The sequence below is a fragment of the Onychostoma macrolepis genome, chromosome 15 (assembly GCF_012432095.1).
Source record: "Onychostoma macrolepis isolate SWU-2019 chromosome 15, ASM1243209v1, whole genome shotgun sequence".
NCBI lineage: Eukaryota > Metazoa > Chordata > Actinopteri > Cypriniformes > Cyprinidae > Onychostoma > Onychostoma macrolepis.
Window position 1 is genome coordinate 31,191,898 of NC_081169.1, and position 19,375 is coordinate 31,211,272.

A 19,375-nucleotide genomic window follows, 5' to 3' on the forward strand; every position below is an offset into this window, starting at 1 on the left:
GACAGGCACCTGTCTTCTTCTACACTTAAGTTATATGCGATTGAGGCTAACCACGACACCATGGGAGGCGGATCGGTGGGGAAGCATGATCTGATTATTAGGTCACTCAGAGGTGCCTGGAGGTTGAACCCTCCGAGGCCACATCTCATTCCCTCTTGATCTGTTTGAGCCCCTTCAGTCAGTTGAGTTTAGTGCCCTCTCCATGAAGACGGTCCTCCTGATTGCGTTCACTTCTTTCAAGAGGGTGGGGGATCTCTAAGCCCTCTCCATTAACAAATCATGCCTGGAGTTCGGGCAGGCAGACTTTCACGTTGTCCTGAGACCTCGGGCTAGATATGTGCCCAAGGTTCCCACCATTCCCTTCAGGGGTCAGGTGATAACATTGTACATTGCACATACCTAGATCATACTCAGAGTTTCAGACATTCTGAACAGCTCTCTATCTGCTTTGGAGAACAGCAGAAAGGGAATGCTGTCTCTAGACAAAGGATCTGGATTGTGGATGAGGTCCTAACAGCCTATCAGACCAGAGGCCTACCTTGCCCACTGGGAGTGAGGGCTCACTGGTGAAGTGAGCCAGGTGAACGGGGCCTCACTAGCAGATATCTGTAGAGCTGCAGGTTGGGCTACACCTAATAAATTTGCTAGATTTTAAAGTCTCAAGTAATCTACGAATGGAACCAGTTTCTTCTAGAGTTCTGAACATCAGTTCTTTGACTCAGGAGACTGTCAGGGTGTAGAGCTTGCTTTGTCACCTTTACCTTTATTTATATAGCGCTTTTAACAATACAGATTGTGTCAAAGCACTTAACAGTATCAAATTGGAGGATAGAGTGTCAGTAATGTATAATGATAAGATTAAACACTCAATTTTCAGTTAAAGGCATTTCATTATTGAATTCAGAGATGTCATTGTCTAGCTCAGTTTAGTTTAAATAGTTTCTGTGCAATCAAATCGGCGATAATCGCTAGAAAATTAAGTGTCCCCAACTGAGCAAGCCAGAGGCGACAGCAGCAAGGAACCAAAACTCCCTCCGAGACAGAATGGAGAAAAAACCTTGGGGGGCCAGTTCTCCTCTGACCAGACGAAACCCGCAGTTCAAAAGTTTATATTTCTATTTTTTATTTTGTTGTATTTTGTTGTTATTATGTAGTTAGTTATTTTGTTATATTTTTAGTTTTATTGTATTTTAATCGAGGTCTTCGCTGGGGATATGTCTCTGGGGCTCATCTGGGTGTCCTGGTCTCCGCTGACAATCAGGGCTTCCGACATCATCTCTTGGTGCTGATCCACCATCTGATCGGATACAGACTGAGAAACAGAATAGGAAAGAAACAGACAAATATTAGCGTAGATGCCATTCTACTTACGATGTAACGAGTACATTGTGTGTTATGGGGAGTGTTCTCGGTTCCGGTTGATCTAATTAATGCAGCCTAACAATCCTTTAACGGATTTGAATAATAGAAGCGTATTAGTGTGTTATGTGTAAGCCAGGCTAAAGAGATGGGTCTTTAATCTAGATTTAATCTGACAGAGTGTGTCTGCCTCCCGAACAGTGTTAGGTAGATTGTTCCAGAGTTTGGGTGCTAAATAGGAAAAGGATCTGCCGCCCGCAGTCGATTTTGATATTCTAGGTATTATCAAACGGCCAGAGTTTTGAGAACGCAGTGGACGTGGAGGACTATAGTGTGATAAGAGCTCGCTCAAGTACTGAGGAGCTAAACCATTCAGGGCTTTATAAGTAATTAACAAGATTTTAAAATCTATCCGATGTTTGATAAGGAGCCAGTGCAGTGTTAACAGAACCGGGCTAATATGGTCATACTTCCTGGTTCTAGTAAGAACTCTAGCTGCTGCATTTTGGACCAACTGTAGTTTGCAGAACAACCAACCAATAAAGCATTACAATAGTCTAACCTTGAGGTCATAAATGCATGAATTACCATTTCTGCATTTGACGTTGAGAGCATAGGTTGCAATTTAGATATGTTTTTGAGATGAAAAAACGCAGTTTTACAGATGCTAGAAACATGGCTTTCAAATGAAAGATTGCTATCAAACAGCACACCTAGGTTCCTAACTGATAAAGAAGAATTGACAGAGCAGCCATCAAGTGTTAGATAATGTTCTAGGTTATTACATGTAGGGTTTTAGGTCCGATAATTAACACCTCCTTTTTCAGAATTTAGCAGTAAAAAATTACTCGTCATCCAGTTTTTTATATCGACTATGCATTCCGTTAGTTTCTCAATTTGGTGTGTTTCACTGGGCCGTGAAGAAATCAGCATAACAGTGAAAACTAACACCATGTCTCCTGATAATATCTCCCAAGGGTAACATGTAAAGCGTGAAAAGTAACGGCGCTAGTACTGAGCCTTGAGGTACTCCATACTGCACTTGTGATCGATATGATACCTCTTCATTCACTGCTACGAACTGATGGCGGTCAGATAAGTACGATTTGGACAATGCTAAGGCACTTCCACTAATGCCAACAAAGTTTTCTAGTCTATTCAAAAGAATGTTGTGGTCGATAGTGTCGACGCAGAGCTAAGATCCAGTAGAACTAATAAAGAGATACAACCACGATCAGATGATAGAAGCAGGTCATTTGTAACTCTAATGAGAGCAGTCTCAGTACTATGATACGGTCTAAATCCTGACTGAAATTCCTCACAGATACCATTTTTCTCTAAGAAGGAATATAATTGTGAGGATACTACCTTTTCTAGTATCTTTGACAGAAAAGGGAGATTTAAGATCGGTCTGTAATTAACTAGATCTTTGGGGTCAAGTTGTGGTTTTTTAATGAGAGGCTTAATAACAGCCAATTTGAAGGTTTTGGGGACATATCCTAATGACAATGACGAATTAATAATAGCCAAAAGAAGATCTATGACTTCTGGAAGCAGCTCTTTTATTAGTTTAGATGGGATAGGGTCTAACATACATGTTGTTGGTTTAGATGATTTAACAAGTTTATACAATTCTTCCTCTCCTACAGTAGAGAATGAATGGAATTGTTCCTCAGGGGATCTATAGTGCACTATCTGATGCGATACTTAAGTGTAAAGGAGCAACCGTATCTAAAGTGCTAGAAAAGAGAGAGTCCATAGTTCCTGTTACATCATCAAGTTTTTCTGAGCTATTGGATATGCTGAGAAACTGAGATAAGTCAGGAAGATTATTTATAAAGCAGTCTTTTGTGGTAGAGGTAATGGTTCTACCATATTTGTAACAAGGAGTTGGCTTTACAGGTTTAGCTATATGGAATATACAGGAGACTAGATAATGATCTGAGATATCATCGCTCTGCTGCCAAATTTCAATGCCACTGACATCAATTCCATGTGACAGTATTAAATCTAGAGTATGATTTCGACAATGAGTAGGTCCTGACACGTGTTGTTTAACACCAATAGAGTTTAGAATGTCTATAAATGCTGATCCCAACGAATCTTTTTCATTATCAACATGGATATTAAAATCACCAACAATTAGGACTTTATCTGCAGTCAGCACTAACTCCAATAGAAAATCTTTAATAAAGTCTGTATGGTGCCCTGGTGCCCTGGTGGCCTGTATACAGTAGCCAGTACAAATATCACAGGGGATTTATCATTAATAATTGTTTCTTTGGATAACGTTATATGAAGCACCATTACTTCGAATGAATTATACTTGAAACCTGACCTCTGAGAGATACTGAAAATATTGCTATAAATTGTAGCAACACCTCCCCCTTTACCTTTTGGACGCAGTTCATGTTTGTAACAGTTTGCTACCAGTGTTGCTTCCCCCAGGGTGGTTATGCACTTATTCGGTCCAGTTCAGGTTCCTTTTATGAACTCTGGACTACCCTTCCATCACATAAGCACTTCATTTAGCCAAGTTCGACGGAGGAACTCGCTATTAGAATGCATTACGAGGTAAGATCCCTTGAGTTGAACTCTCATATTGGGTTAGTGCTCTACATGTAGCTGCTCCTCTTGCGACCCCAAGTGTGTATTCTCCACTGAGTTGCCCCTGAGGCTCAGTGTTCCTCTAGACAGACATTCAATCTGTCAACAGGTCCTGGGTTTTTGTAGTTGTCCCCTTACGCGGAGCCCACCTCAAAATCTTCCCTATGTGGTACTTCCTCTGTAAGTCCATAGATGGATCCTCACATGTTACCTCCCCATCGGGTAGGATGTGATCTCCGTAGTGCCCTTCCCCATGAGGGAATAGTCACTGTCCCAACGTTCACTACCAAGACTTTTCAGCTGTTATATTATGGTGAGTGTTACTATGGGAAAAGACTCCGGCTGAGGGGACCTCTGCCTCTATGGCGGCTCTCCCGGATGTTGGAGAGTGAGGTCTTAAGTCTTGGACGTTGGAAGGTTACAAGGAGGAGAGGTGCACAATGTCGAAGTGAACGACAGAAAGGGTTCGTCTCGGTTACATATGGTAACCCTCATTCCCTGATGGAGGGAGCGGAGATGTTGTGTCCTTCATGCCACAATTCCGAATTGCCTCTGAGTGGGTTAAGTAGCTTCTCAACTCCTCAGAACAGAACGAGTGAGCAGATGCCACGCTGGACTGTTTATACCTGGATGTCAGGGGCGTGGCCAGCTATGCAAATTCTGCACACCCAATTTCATTGGCCTTTTCTCAAAGATGTTAGAGATGTTTGGGCTCCCAAGAGCGACCCCTAGTGTCATACAACATCTCCATTCCCTCCATAAGGCAACAAAGGTTACCATACGTAACGAATTTCCCCAAACTGAAAGTGTCTCCCATAATCTCAAATGCAGTATATTCAATAGGAAAAAGGTGGATAATTTGCAAGCATCAGGGAGCTGCTCTCATTATGCACAATATTGAATGCACACTCGCTTTTACTTTCGCTTTTGAATTTTGAAACACAGATTCCCAAAGCAAGCCTAAGGTCAACTATAAACTAATGTGGAAAGTAAGGATGTAACATGTTGTATACTGTACATGTCAACTACCTGACACCTATCAGTCCTGAATTATGAAAAATATTTTGTCCTCTAATAATTAATAATTTAATGTCTCTTTTTAGCTGATTTGGGTCGGTCTTCAGCTGTCATAGTTGTTGCTGTTCTGCTGGTGGCTGGACTTTTAGTTGCTGTTGTGATTTACTATCGCCGCAAGATCTCTGAACTACAAAAACAAGAGGGTAAGTATTACAGTGGTATTACTGCTTAGAACCTTTTGTTTTCATTTTATATACCTCTTCCCTTCCCCTGCCCTGTAGAAAATACAAAACTACAAAAAAATTCAAACATCTTTTATTATGGTTTTATCACCATCATTGCTCAGTATCAAGAACACAATAACACAAAGTCAGTTATATTTTAAATAACTGATGGTGTACTCCTTCAGGTGTTTCAGACATCCATCTATTTGATACCCTTTAGCACCACCAACTTTTCAAAAAGATTGGTTTTAAGGCAGGGGGGTAAATTTCATCTAACAGTTAGGGGGACAATAAACAAAATTTCTGAAGAGTAATTTTTGAAGGGGACACAAATAATACAGCTAAAATTGTACTTTTAATGCCGCATCGCAACACGACAAATCCTGGATAGTAAATGGATTCCCTGTACTATTACTGACGTAGTCAAGCTCTTTGCAACGGCCACTTTGTCACATCCAGTGTAGACAACTTCAAGCTGTTGTGGTCGTGCTGCGACAGCGGTCGTGTCTGTTGTAGATATTAGGCAAGGCAAGTTTATTTATATAGCACATTTCATACACAGTGGTAATTCAGTGCTTTACATAAAAGGAAATGAAATAGTCAATAAAAAAATAATCACAACAATAAAAACAAGGAATAAAAAAAAAAAAATAGTAAAAACAAAGGAAATGATAAAAAATTGATTTAAAATGAATTTAAAACAGTTAAGAATAGAAAATGATTATACATAAAAAACAGTGCAATCAGTTCGGACATAGCACAGTGCTCATTCAACAAATGCACAGCTAAACAGATGAGTTTCTGGATTTAAATGTGGCTAATGTTTTAGCACATCTGATCTCTTCTGGAAGCTGGTTCCAACTGCAGCGGCATAATAGCTAAAAGCGGACTCCCTTTGTTTTGTGTGAATCCTTGGTATTTCTAACTGACTCGATCCTAATAATCTGAGTGGTCTGTTAGGTTTATATTCAGTGAGCATATCTGCATATCTGCAATGTATTTAGGTCCTAGGCCATTGAGTGATTTATAAACGAGTAAAAGTACTTTAAAATCAATCCTAAATGTAACTGGAAGCCAGTGTAAGGACCTGAGGACTGGTGTGATATGCTCAGATGTTCTGGTTCTAGTCAGAATCCTGGCAGCAGTGTTCTGGATGAGCTGCAGCTGTCTAATGGTCTTCTTTGGAAGGAGACCATTACAATAATCCACCCTGCTGGTGATAAAGGCATGAACGAGTTTCTCCAAGTCTTGACTGGAAACAAAACATCTAAATCTTGCAATGTTTTTGATATGATAGTATTCTGATTTAGTTACTGCTCTGATATGACTACTAAAACTAAGGTCTGTTACTATCCGTCAAGCAGGTAACATTATTATTGCTAACATAGCGGACTCATCAAAAAATACATTGGCATAATCTGTGTTAAAGAGAAAATAATCACTTCATACCATGTTTAAGTGGATAAGATAGTCTTGACAACTTTACTTACTGGAGTTCCACAACTATTGACTTTGTTGTGTGTAGACTTGCCAGAGACCTCAACATCTTCGGTACAAACAAAAAAGTCTTCCACTTCACCATCAGCAGGTGTTGAACTTGATTAATCTTAATGTATTTCACAGTACTTCAACTGTAACGATTTTTTTTTTCAGAAATCACGTTTTTTTTTATTGTGCATTCCAGGTAATATCAATCAAACTGGAGTTGGGTTGTTTTGATTAAGTAATAATAACTTCAGCAAATACAGGTACTTTACAAAATTAAAGTTAATTGAAAGTATGTTTTTTTTACATATTAAAAGTTTGTTTTATTGCAAAAGCAGATAACTCCACATTTCATGTTTTAGAGTTTAAAAAAACACTCCTTTAATCTTTGTAATCTCCTCAGATGACAATGTAGATGCCTGACAAACGTTGTTGTGATCATAGATTATGGATGTGATTACACGCAATACACAGAGCTTTTCCTGCACCATTGTAACGCGCTGCTTTCGCAAGGATCCATGAAAACGTTTCAACTTTTATTTTCCTTTTTCACCCTGAAGAAGATATCACTGGTTCATCAAGTTCATTGAAATTATCCATCCTCGATCACTTTTAGTCAGCTTTGATGAAACTCCTCTCAGCTAGTTCGTCTTTTCAAAGTGAAAGTATCCTTGTCACCTGACGTGAATACAACACATTGATTCACTAAAATGGACTTATCGGCTTCTGTTCAAATACAACAAGGGCATTTGTCGTCTTCTGCAGTAAAACATGAACTCACGATGCCTTGAAAGTGGACACTACCGGCTTTTTTGACAAAACTTGTTTAGGGTTCAGATCGCGCTATATGTGGAAAATAATTAAAAAATTTTTTAAGTGGCGTTTATCGGTTTTTGCAAATGAACTCTTCATGTGATTCTCATTCAGTGAGGGTAATTTTTTAGGATTTTTTACCCAAGCAAAGTCTCTGAGAAACTGACACCTTGTAATTATGCAGAATCCAGGTTGCAGTTCTGGAAAATGGTGGCGCTGGAGACTAAATGTTTCCTGATGGTTTTACACCTAATTCTTCACATTAATTCTTAAATCTTTTGCAGTTAACATATGTCTTTTCTCCTTGACCTGTTTTTTCCAACCTTGCTGACCCAATGAGCATTTTGCTGTCCAGTGGTCATTTCCTAACTTTGCAATTTCTGTATTGCATTAGTTTTGAATATTTCTCATGGGGATTTAATAATTTTTGACTTTTCAGTCTGAGTTAAACCTCTTTTTTGGCTCATTTTATCTGTAAAAGAAAACATGCCTAAAAATTCTGCACACCTGAATATGAGCTTTTCACTTCCAGCCTTCATGGACAATTATATATTACTTAAATACAAAATTATTAGAAAATATTGAGATTGATGTGGTTTGGAATTGGTCAAATGTGCTTGGAAAAAAAATATCATCAGAATATCAATGTGCCTAATAATTATGCATGCGGTGTAACTAACAATGAGCAATACATTTATAGTATTTATTTAGTATTTATTTATCTTTGTTTACATTAGTTAATAAAAATTAAACTGTTCATTGTTAGTTCATGTTAGCTCAGCTACATTAAAAAAATATTTACTAATACTAAGGCTTTGTGGATGTTCTGTCCATGTTGAGTGGATAAATCTGAAAATGACACCCTTGCATTTTCATGTGGACAGCCAATCCGTATATTTTGTGAAACAATGATGTCATCAGCCTACATCTCGACACTAGTCAGACACCACTACGTCACGTAACAGCAACAAAAACATGGACAAACACTTTTATTTAACTAACATTAACACATGTACTGTTACATGTTCGTTTGTATGCACATAAACCTTGCGTACGGTATAGTCCAAGTCTTCTTTTTTTTGTTTTTAGTGTATCTCTGTGGCAGAATTACAGTGCCACATACTGGTCTGACATGTATACTACATCGTTTTGTGTTGGTTTCATGGTTTCGTGTGGACGCAGATATTTCTTGAGACAAGGGGAAAAAAGTTTGGATAGGGAAAGCTCTGGCTTCGTGTGGATGTAGCCTTAGAGCCAGTCAAAAGTATAAACAAGGCTTCAACTGCACAAAACGCTTCTGCTACAATAGAAAGCGCCAGCTGTGCGCTGATTTCCTCGCTTGCTGTGTCCTACTTGAAAGGGCCTTTAAAGGGGTGGTTGATCAGCTTTTTTCGAAGGCTTGATTGTGTTTATGTGGGGGCACTGTAACTATATTTTATGCTACGTTTAAATGAAAAACAAAACAAAACAAAAATAACCTTGCATTATTTTTCACATATTTTAACTTTATTTTACACCTCTTTTTCCATTCTCATAAAAATGATCTGTTGACTTCCAAGTTCTATGAAGCCCCTCCCTTAGAAATACTCAATGGTCTCAGATTCATGATTTATGTATTTTGAAAATATTAAAATACTCATGTTAAATGTTTAAATACTAATTACATTAGATTTTTTCCCCCAAAGGCTTTAAAATACAAAATAGTATTTTGGTATGCTGGTCTAAAAAAGAGATGTGTTCAGGCGCATTGTTGGCGCGTTGCTATTTTGAGGGACTGAATATAGACTGTGCCGTAGACCAACTCAAACCTGGTCTAAAGTCTAAAGTCAATGGCATAATTATTATTTTTTGTTATTTAAAGAGCGCATTAGTAGAAATTGCGCCTCTGGGCGCGTCCACAACGCGTGTTCACTTTGCTTATTACACACAGGGATGTACAGCAGCACACAAACATGCCAAATATTAAAAATTAAAGGATTACCGTGTAAAAGAATATTATTGTGTAGGCTACATAAATATAAAAATGTAATACATGTCATAATGGATAGTCATTGCGTGTATCAGAATTAGCCTACCTGTTTGCTCGCGCATGAGCAGATCTGTTTGCTGTCTGGAGATGTGTTCAGTCTGTGCGCCTAAAAATTCCGCCGTTTAAATAGCGAATCTGCCATGGCGCAAGCACAACTTGCTCTTAAAGGGAACGGGAGACGAGACTCTGATTGGTTTATTGCACGTTATGCCTAAAAACACCCATTAGTCATTAAGAGAATAGGGAAAACCCGTTTAGACCATGCGTGCCGACCGTTTTCTCATCATTAAACTAGCAACAGTGGATTGGGAAATGCCCTAACTGCACCTGCGCCATGTGCTTTAGACCTGGCGCTTTTCCACTGCGTCACGTGTCGTTATAGTTGCGCCGCCTCTACTGCCGTGACTCCTGAAAAACGTTTTCATTCCGTGTCGCTCCATCACACTCTCGCTGGATCCGCTCCTTGGCTATCAACGAGAGGACAGTCTGTACTTCCTCAACAGACCATGAAAGAGGCATTTTTTGGTTGTTAAAAGAAAGGTGCGCTCATTCAAAACAGTTGCATTCAACCCTTTGCTGGCTGTGCTGATTTAAATCTAGTGGGTCTGTTGTGTCTCGTGCCACAAGTTCAATGATGTAGACAGTGACGATTTTTTTCCGGCCAATCAGTGATCAGCAGAGTTTACACGTCACGTTTTGGTAACGGTGGAAAAGCGTCATTAGATCGTTAAAATAGGGTCCAATGTGTTAAAACATGTCAGAAACGTGCCAACACATGCTAACAATGTGTTAAAACATCCTAGGAACAAGCCAAAATATGCTCTTTATAAAGTTAAGCTTGATCTTCTGAACACATTTCTGTTCTGTTTCTATGTTCCACTGTAACATCTGAAGTGTCAGGGACGGAAGGAAGAACTGTCGTTCTAAAGACTGATACTAAACTACAGATCGGTGATGAGATAAAGTGGTGGTTTGAAGATGGGAACAAACCCATAATCCAAATCAGTGAATGGACCATTACAGACACTGATATAGCATGTGATACTACTGACGAGAGATTCAGAAGCAAACTGCTGATGGGTGGTAAGACTGGAGATCTCATTATCAGTTATATCAGGACCATTCACTCTGGAGTCTACAAAGTACAGATCAGCGGCAAAACCAGAAGAACCAAATACAAGAGATTCATTGTTACTGTCAGTGGTAAGTAGATCAATAATCATGCACTGTGTGAACAGTTTAGATGATCTGAACTGAACACAAATTCCCAAAGTGCAACGTAATTATAGTTACTGTTTGATATCAATGTGTTTCATTGTTAAAATAAAAATGTAAGATATGAAGTCGTAACATTACCAGAATAAATTAATTCTGGTGTAAGTAAAAAAACAACAAACACTTGACTGTTATATCATCACCAAATGTGAACTATTCTGTCACCTCTCTCTGAACTGAGGCATTAATATATGTTTTAAACAGTAACATTATGAATTTCAGTGAAGCTGCTTCAAAACAGTGTATTGTGAAAAGTGCTTATATACTACTAAATATAAATACAAATATACTAAAGTTATGAAACTAAAAGTCTGTTCACACCATGCACAATAACAATAAAGATATTTATAAAAATCTTTCTAAATTCAAAAGAATAGTGTCCACACCACAACTATAATGATAACGACACAGAACAATATAATTGGAATAACTTTTGAAATTTTTCTTTTTTCAGCTGATGAGCGATACAAATATTGATAGCCAATAACAATCTATCCTGCTTTGAAGAGCTCGAGCACATAAAGCTCGAAATGACAAAACTGCAGCTTATAACAAACAGAACAATATTGTGTGTTTGTGTGGATGCTATGGTTTTTTATAGTTATTGTTCTTGGTGTGAATGGGCCTAAAAGGAGTAATATTGCAGAAATTAAGTTGAAATGTTTTGAGAGAAATCACAATATTACAAGAAAAGTTGTGATGATGAATCATAGGTAGTCATAGGTAATTCAGATTTCAGATAAGCTGAAACTACGAACAAAAATTAGGTTAAAAAATGCCATCAGAATGAATTTGTTGAAACTGAAAATTAAATTAATTCACGCTTTGTTTTCTGTATTTGTGTTTCTGTGTGTTTGACATGAAGTGGAGAAAGTGCCAGTGAAGGTTGGAGAATCTGTCACTCTAAAGACCGATATTGAAATACAGGAAGGAGATCTGATACTGTGGACCTTTGGAGTTAAAAACCGTCTCGTTGTTAAAGCTGAATCAGGAACACCTAGTATTAGTGAGAGCTTCAGAGGCAGACTGCAGCTGAATGATCTGCACTGCAATGGATCTCTGACCATCACAAACATCACCAATGCAGACTTTGGATATTTTCTACTACAGGTCCTCAACAGCGAACGGAACAGGTTCAGGAGATTCAGTGTGATCGAAGGTGAGTAGAACAACATTTATTCTAATTAATGCACATTTAAACAACAGTTCTGGTCTTCAATTCTGATTGGTTGGCGTTCCAAGAAAGTGTTCCACTTGTATGTGCTTGTTCATCCCAGATTATATGAGCAATGCGATCATAGTTCTGTAAGTGTGTCTTTGTGCTGGTTCCTTGGCTAGGTTAGGCCTGTCATGGATAAATAAATAGGACACTACTAGTTCGTTATTTTAAATGTAAATATGTGCCAAGCATGATGGCGTCTAGATGAAAACAACAACTTTTTAGATTGCCGCAAGCACACCGCAGGTCATGTGACAAGAACCATCCAATCAGCTTCACCTTTCCGTAACAACATTGAAAGCTCAGCCAAGATGGAGGGACAGCTGATCATAGCTGGAATAATCAGAGCTGTACGATTTGTCAAGTGCCTAGTATTTCAACACCAACTGAAGAAACAAACAATGAATGGTTATGCATAAATGTTGATGACATAGGGTTAAACAAGTATGTGATTGTAACACAGTTCGTAGATCGGGAAGAAGGAGGCGGGAACCGGCGAACATTTAAACAAAGTTTTAATAAAATAAACAAACATAAAAGTAAAGCGGCAGCCCCTCACGGACGACTGCCGCACATAAAATACAAAATAAAAGTCCAGGCCTGGTCCTCTCTCGTCTTCCACTGTCGTCACTCCTCCTTTTATCCTTCCGGAGCTCCTCCGTGGGACTCGAGACCGGCGAGTGGCGCAGGTGTCGCTCATTATCATTAACTCCACCGGCCTCGCTCCGTTCCCACGGCTCTCGGCCCCGCCCCACTCGCCACAGTGATTATGTATTGGCTACATCGATTCAACATCGGTTCATCAGTTTACTTCGGTAAATACTGCATATTTTCATTATTCAAACAGTGATTACCTTACAGCTAGCCAGAAATACTTTCTCTGCAACTGACTAATATTACACCTGTAGACAGATTTGTTCAGAGTCTAGCTGTTACGGGGCGAACGAGACGTGAAAATCCATTTGCAAGGCTTTATTTACAAGACGTGGTCACAAAAAAGGCAAGAGTCAAACACAGGTAAGGCAAAGAATAATACTAGGGCTAGTGTGAGTCTACGATTGGCGAACAATATCCAGAGGGCTTGACATGAAGGGTAATCCAAATAACATGAGCAGTAGTCCAGGCGAGGTGTAAACACAGTCCGAAACAGCAGACAAAGGGTTAATCCAAGATACACAGGCAGAAGATCAGGAACCAGACAAGAAGGCAACATGAAATGACTTAAATTAGAACTAGAAGCTAGGACTGGAAACTTGGAATGGCTCCGTAATGTAGCTATCGCTAGAAGAGTGATATACGCTAAGCAATACTCAGCGATCTGAAAGAGGAGGTCCAAGGCTTATAAAGCGTGTCTGATTGGATTCAGCTGTGTGTGTGTGTGTGTGTGTGTGTGTGTGTGTGTAATCAGTGCAATGGATGATGGGAACTGTAGTCCGGAGTGACATGTAACAGTCTGTGTGATGTGAGAGTCAATATGATGGAGAGGCGACCTCTTGTGGCAGTCAGATGGAAGGCCACGAACCGGATTCGTGACACTAGCTACTTATCTTAGCTACTACCACCGATATTAAGCTTAAGTCATTCATCAAATCATTTACTCAAACGATTTGTTCAAAATGGCTTATTCATTTAGAAAGGAAGCAAGTAACAGTCTTTATGAATGGATCATTGAATCATTGACTCACTGGATTCATTCAAAAACACATTAATTTATGAATGAAACATTACAGTGTTGCTCTGAGATGCACAAATGTCTGCCTCTGGCTTTGTTTGGAATTATTTTCATTGGCAAAACAGAAAAAAAAATTGTGGACAATATTGTGTCTAAATGTAACTTAACTTCTTATCTGAACTGTTGTATAAAACTGATATTACAGCACTGTATTGTATCTCATAAATATAAAAAACAGTTATTTTGGTAACACTTTACAATACGGTGACACTAATATGCATTAAATAACGCTTAACTAATGCACAGATAATCATGAGTTATACAAGAACTAAACCATTTATTAATAATTACTACATCAGCAACAAATTAACATTCTATATGATACATGAAGTAATCAATACATTTTTATTACTGAAATGTGTCATAATGTATTAATTCCATAATTACATATTATATTATCTAATAGTGTAAATTCATATGTTAATTACCACAATGGGTTGAAGCATGCATTTCAACTTCCAGTTGTCTGCTTTAATTAATCATTAGCTAATTATTTGCATTGGTATCATTATGTTATGACTTTACTTGTTGAGGCACATAACTAACTAATTCAAAATCTATAACCTCAATAATATATTACTTAACACTTAGTTAATAGTTATGTGCCTCAACAAGTAAAGTCATAACATAAAGATACCCATGCAAATCATTAGCTATTGATTAATTAAAGCATACAACTGGAAGTTAGTTTAGAACATCATTGTGCGTTTTTGTGGATGCTAATATAGTTATCTTTATAGTTATTGTTCTTGGTGTGAAACGGCCTTAGAGGAGTAATATTGCAGAAATGTTTTGAGAAGTCACAATATTACTAGAAAAGTTGTGATGATGAATCATAGGTAATTCATATTTCAGATGAGCTGAAACTACGAACGTAAACTAGGTTAAAAAATGCCATCAGAATGAATTTGTTGTAAATGCAAATTAAATTAATTCACACTTTGTTTTCTGTATTTGTGTTTCTGTGTGTTTGACATGAAGTGAAGAAAGTGTTTGTGAAGGTTGGAGAATCTGTCACTCTAGAGACCGATATTAAAATACAGGAAGGAGATCTGATACTGTGGACCTTTGGAGATAAAAACATTGTTAAAACTGAATCAGGAACAACTATTATTGATGAGAGCTTCAGAGGCAGACTGCAGCTGAATGATCTGCACTGCAATGGATCTCTGACCATCAAAAACATCACCAATGAAGACTTTGGACATTTTAAACTACAGGTCCTCAACGGCAAATGGAACAGATTCAGGAGATTCGATGTGATCGAAGGTGAGTAGAACAACATTTATTCTAATTAATGCACATTTAAACAACAGTTTTGGTCTTCAATTCTGATTGGTTGGCGTTCCAAGAAAGTGTTCCACTTGTATGTGCTTGTTCATCCCAGATCATATGAGCAATGCGATCATAGTTCTGTAAGGGTGTGCGCTATTGACCAACAATTTTATTATTTTTTTAATTTAAATTATCTCGATAATTAAACAGTTTTTTACTGAGTGTGTTTTTGTGCTGGTAACTTGGCTAGTTTAGGTCTGTCATGGATAAATAAATATGACACTATGGGGCTGTTCACGTCATATTACATTAAAATAAATTATTATTATGCCCAACTGAGCAAACCAGAGGAACCAAAACTCCATCGGTGACAGAATGGAGAAAATCACATTTGCGATGACGCTCACGGGAAAATGTCACTCTTGCTTGTGTGATATTATAGCACTGTATTGTATGTTATAAATATAAAAATCAAAAACCCATACAGGCATATGTTTTGCTTTCATAACTTGAATAATAGGCTCATTCTAACTGTATTCTGATGGGCTTCATCAAGCAGTGAATGTTTTGGAGTCTCAGGAATCCTAAGTCTTTGTTGCCATGTGAGTGACATACTGGATAAAGTCAGCTTGCACAGCGGTAAAACAACAATCAATATCATAGACGATAAATACCGTAAAGTAGACCTGAAGATGCTTTATTTATTGATAGTCTTCATTTATCAATAATCTTTCCCTCCATGTATCTTCTGAAGCCAATGGAAGATGAACAAAGTGATTTTTTTAGGTTTTCAAGGAAAGACTTCTATAGATTAATATTGTAAAAATATTATCTTTGCATTTTGTCATTATATTTTGTTTAATGTTCTGATATTTTCAGCATGGATCGAGTGGAGCTGTAACATCATCTATGTGTAGATGTACATGTAGCAGAACTGTTTTTCTTACTTTTTAATTTCTGTGATCTCTATTTTCTTCCACAGGAAACAAAGTGAAGAAATCGACGAAAGCGAAACTACTGCTGAATGAAGAGGGTGCGCAGCAGGGGACGAGTTCAGTTTAATAAGACACGCCCATCACTGTCAATCTTTGTGACATCATCAACACTTGAGCTGAACAATATATTTGTCATGAATCCTTCACCACACAGACTGTTTCACCCTTTAACCCCGGACTACATTTCCCATGATCCATTTCACACGACACTGTTTTGCAAACACACCTGTAGCCAATCACATGGACTATTTATCACACACACTCACCATAATTCGGGCCGAGTATTGTATTCATGTGTCGCTGTTTAGCGTTCCATTCCAAGTCTTAGTGTGAGTCAGAGTCTTGTTTCGTCTCGTCTTGTCATTGCCTGATCACCTGTGTCTTTGATCCTTGGCTGTTTTTCTTGTCTTGTTCATTCTCTGCTTGCCCTGATCTTCGCCTGTATCCTGGAGTACTCTTTTGTCTTGCCCTATTTATCACTGTTTGCTGGTACTGACCCCAGCCTGTCTGACTACGCTCTCATAATAAAGCCCGCATATGGATCTGCACGCCTTCATCACGCATGGCTTCATTACAATATTTCTGCATTTATGAAAAAAAAAAAGAAATAAAACTTTTTAAATGCAAGTTTAACAGTTCAACAGCGCATGGGTTTAAGAATTTTCTCTGGAAACGTATTCAATATTTTAAACAAAGCTTTGTCAATTATCATTCAAAAGAACTTTTTGGAACTAGTCTACTGTGCCTGTCCAGTTTCTGTGTTTCTGTCGTTTAGTAGAGTATTAGTTGAATTTATTATGTACGTATGCAGGCATTAATTAATTGTGATGAAAAGTATATTGAGAATTATAATTTTGTATTTTGCATAGTTTCATATGTTTTTTTTTATTATTATTTATTTTCCCTTGTTTTTTTTTTTTCCCTTGTTTTTTTTTTCTTTTCCCTTGTTTTTTTTTTTTTCTTTTTCTCCTTGGTTGATGTTAAGGATTTGGTTCATTAATTTTTAATTTGTTGATGTATTTATCATTATTATTATTATTATATTATCGTGTTAGGTCATATGACCTTGGATCACCTGGAGGTATAAAGAGTGTTATTAGTGTCATTAGTTTTGTTTAATTTGTCTGATGAAGAGCCTGCGTGCTCGATACATCAATACATCACACGCTATGTGAAATATTTTTAAATAAATTTTTGATAATTTTGGAGCTTTGGTGTTGCCGACTTTGCATTTGATTTTTCTAATTGTTTTGTGGTCGAGCACTCATTTGAGATTGATGTGCATACTTTTGTTTGCTTTTTGTATTTCTGTCGTTGTCCATGCCAATAAAGATTTGTTGACTGACTTGGAGAAAGAGAAAAACAGCAGATGGCGCTAATGCAGTATTATAGTTTGAGATGAGTTAAAATAAAGATGTTACCGTCGTAAGAAAGTGTACATGCACACAGTGCGCATCAAATTTTCGGGGTTCCCTGGATATGTGTTATGTCTAATAAAGCTGGAGGATTTTGGTTTAACTGTGTCAGCTACCGTTTATTATTTTATTATACTCAAGTGTTTAGGCGAACCCTGTGTTACAGCAGCATAAGTCATAAATTCATAGCGTAAATTCATTTCTTTAATATAATAAAAAAAAATGTACGTTTTCGTCTTTAGTAAGTAGCAATTTTTGTCGCTGTCAGCCGGGTGGGAGTGGTTTTGGTATTAATATCAGATTTTGATGGAATTTGCAGTATGAGGAAGACTTTAAAGATATTTCTATTTTTTATTCTAATGTGCTGTAAGTGTGTAATTTCATTCGTAAACACTTTTGTTTTCACTTTGAGCATTTCACATTGGATGGTGTTTTCTTATTCCTTAAACTGTCACTGTTCCGCTGGCGGGATGCTTGGCATTCTTTTTTTTTTTTTCTTTAATTGCCTTTTTACTCTATCAAATATTTTAGTAATCACCCTAAATTAGATCATTCGAAAGCTTAAAAACTCAAAATTCATCCTGTGAGAACCATTTTGAAATCAGACATTGCGTTACCATGGAAACAGTACTTTAAAATCCTCTTAGCTAGCTCCTCCCCCCTAGTGGATGGTGTCAAGTTTCATACTACAAAATTTACTCTGCTATTTTATAATCAGCTGTAGTCTTTATTCATTCTGTCTGTCTCCAATTAATTCGGGTCAAACTTCTTAAATAGAGACTTTGTTTGTGGGTAATTTCAATCTTTAGAAATGTAAGATTCAAAATCAATGAACTGCATGATCAAATAAATGTGTTTGCATGAATAAGGATGGAGAGATTTTCTAAGCAGTGTAAAAAAAAAATCTCTCCATCTCTCAATCAGCTTTACACATCGTCTAACTATATCAAATTAAACCCCATTCTCTATGTACTGCTGTAACAGATGAAGAGGAGACTAAATTAGTGATGGAGGGAATGCCTTTACTAAAGAAAGATGAGTTTATCGTGTGGATGTTTGGAGATCAAGAGACTCTGATTGCTCAAATGACGATGGGATCCAGAAAGACTTTTCCTGATGGGAGATTCAGACACCGGTGGATCTCTGACCACAGCCATATCACCCTGCAGCCCAAGACTGTTACTCACTGAAGCTAAGCAGGGTTGAGCTGGTCAGTACCTGGATGGGAGACTCCTGGGAAAACTAGCTGCTGCTGGAAGAGGTGTTAGTGAGGCCAGAAGGGGGCGCTCACCCTGTGGTCTGTGTGGGTCCTAATGCCCCAGTATAGTGACGGGACACTATACTGTCAACAAGCACCGTCCATCTTTCGGATGAGACATCAAACCGAGGTCTTGACTCTCTGTGATCATTAAAAATCCCATGGCACTTATCGTAAAGAGTAGGGGTGTAACCCCAGTGTCCTGGCCAGATTCCCTCCACTGGCCCTTTCAATCATGGCCTCCTAATAATCCCCATCCACTTGATTGGCTCTATGACTCTCTCTCCTCTCCAGCTGTAGCTGGTGTGTGGTGAGTGCTTGTAAAGCGCTTTGGGTGTACAGCAATACACAATAAAGTGCTATATAAATGCATCATTCATTCATTCATTCATCAGAAACATGAGCATACTGGACATTATAAACTACAGATCAGCTGCAGTAGCAAAGGCACCTTTTACAAGACATTCAAATCTATTACAAACAGTGAGTAGTCAGTTTCATATTTAAAGGTCTTTGCAAGAGTGATTAATACTCTCACATACACACAAAGTTTGATCCTGGCAGAATTTGGAGTCTTATAAGTTTGTATTTGTGAACTTGTTGAACTTTATATAGAATGTTTACATAATAATTTTAATGATGAGTCTTTTAAAGGGACAGTTCATCCAGAAA

The 19,375-nt window shown here is 37.9% G+C and overlaps 1 protein-coding gene across 2 annotated transcripts in view; it reads left to right on the forward strand.

The window, feature by feature from the left end:
- LOC131520821 (uncharacterized) overlaps nucleotides 1–17,548 on the forward strand; it is a 44,115-nt gene extending 26,567 nt beyond the window's left edge. Inside the window, exons 4-8 of one of the 2 annotated variants that reach the window (XM_058745312.1) lie at nucleotides 5,070–5,186; nucleotides 10,429–10,737; nucleotides 11,675–11,968; nucleotides 14,742–15,029; nucleotides 16,018–17,548. In XM_058745312.1, coding sequence (XP_058601295.1) covers nucleotides 5,070–5,186; nucleotides 10,429–10,737; nucleotides 11,675–11,968; nucleotides 14,742–15,029; nucleotides 16,018–16,097 — 1,088 coding nt within the window. In that variant the 3' untranslated portion in view covers nucleotides 16,098–17,548. The remainder of the gene's footprint in view (nucleotides 1–5,069; nucleotides 5,187–10,428; nucleotides 10,738–11,674; nucleotides 11,969–14,741; nucleotides 15,030–16,017) is intronic. The other variant, XM_058745313.1, reaches the window with a different exon arrangement.
- The last annotated feature ends 1,827 nt before the right edge of the window (nucleotides 17,549–19,375 follow it).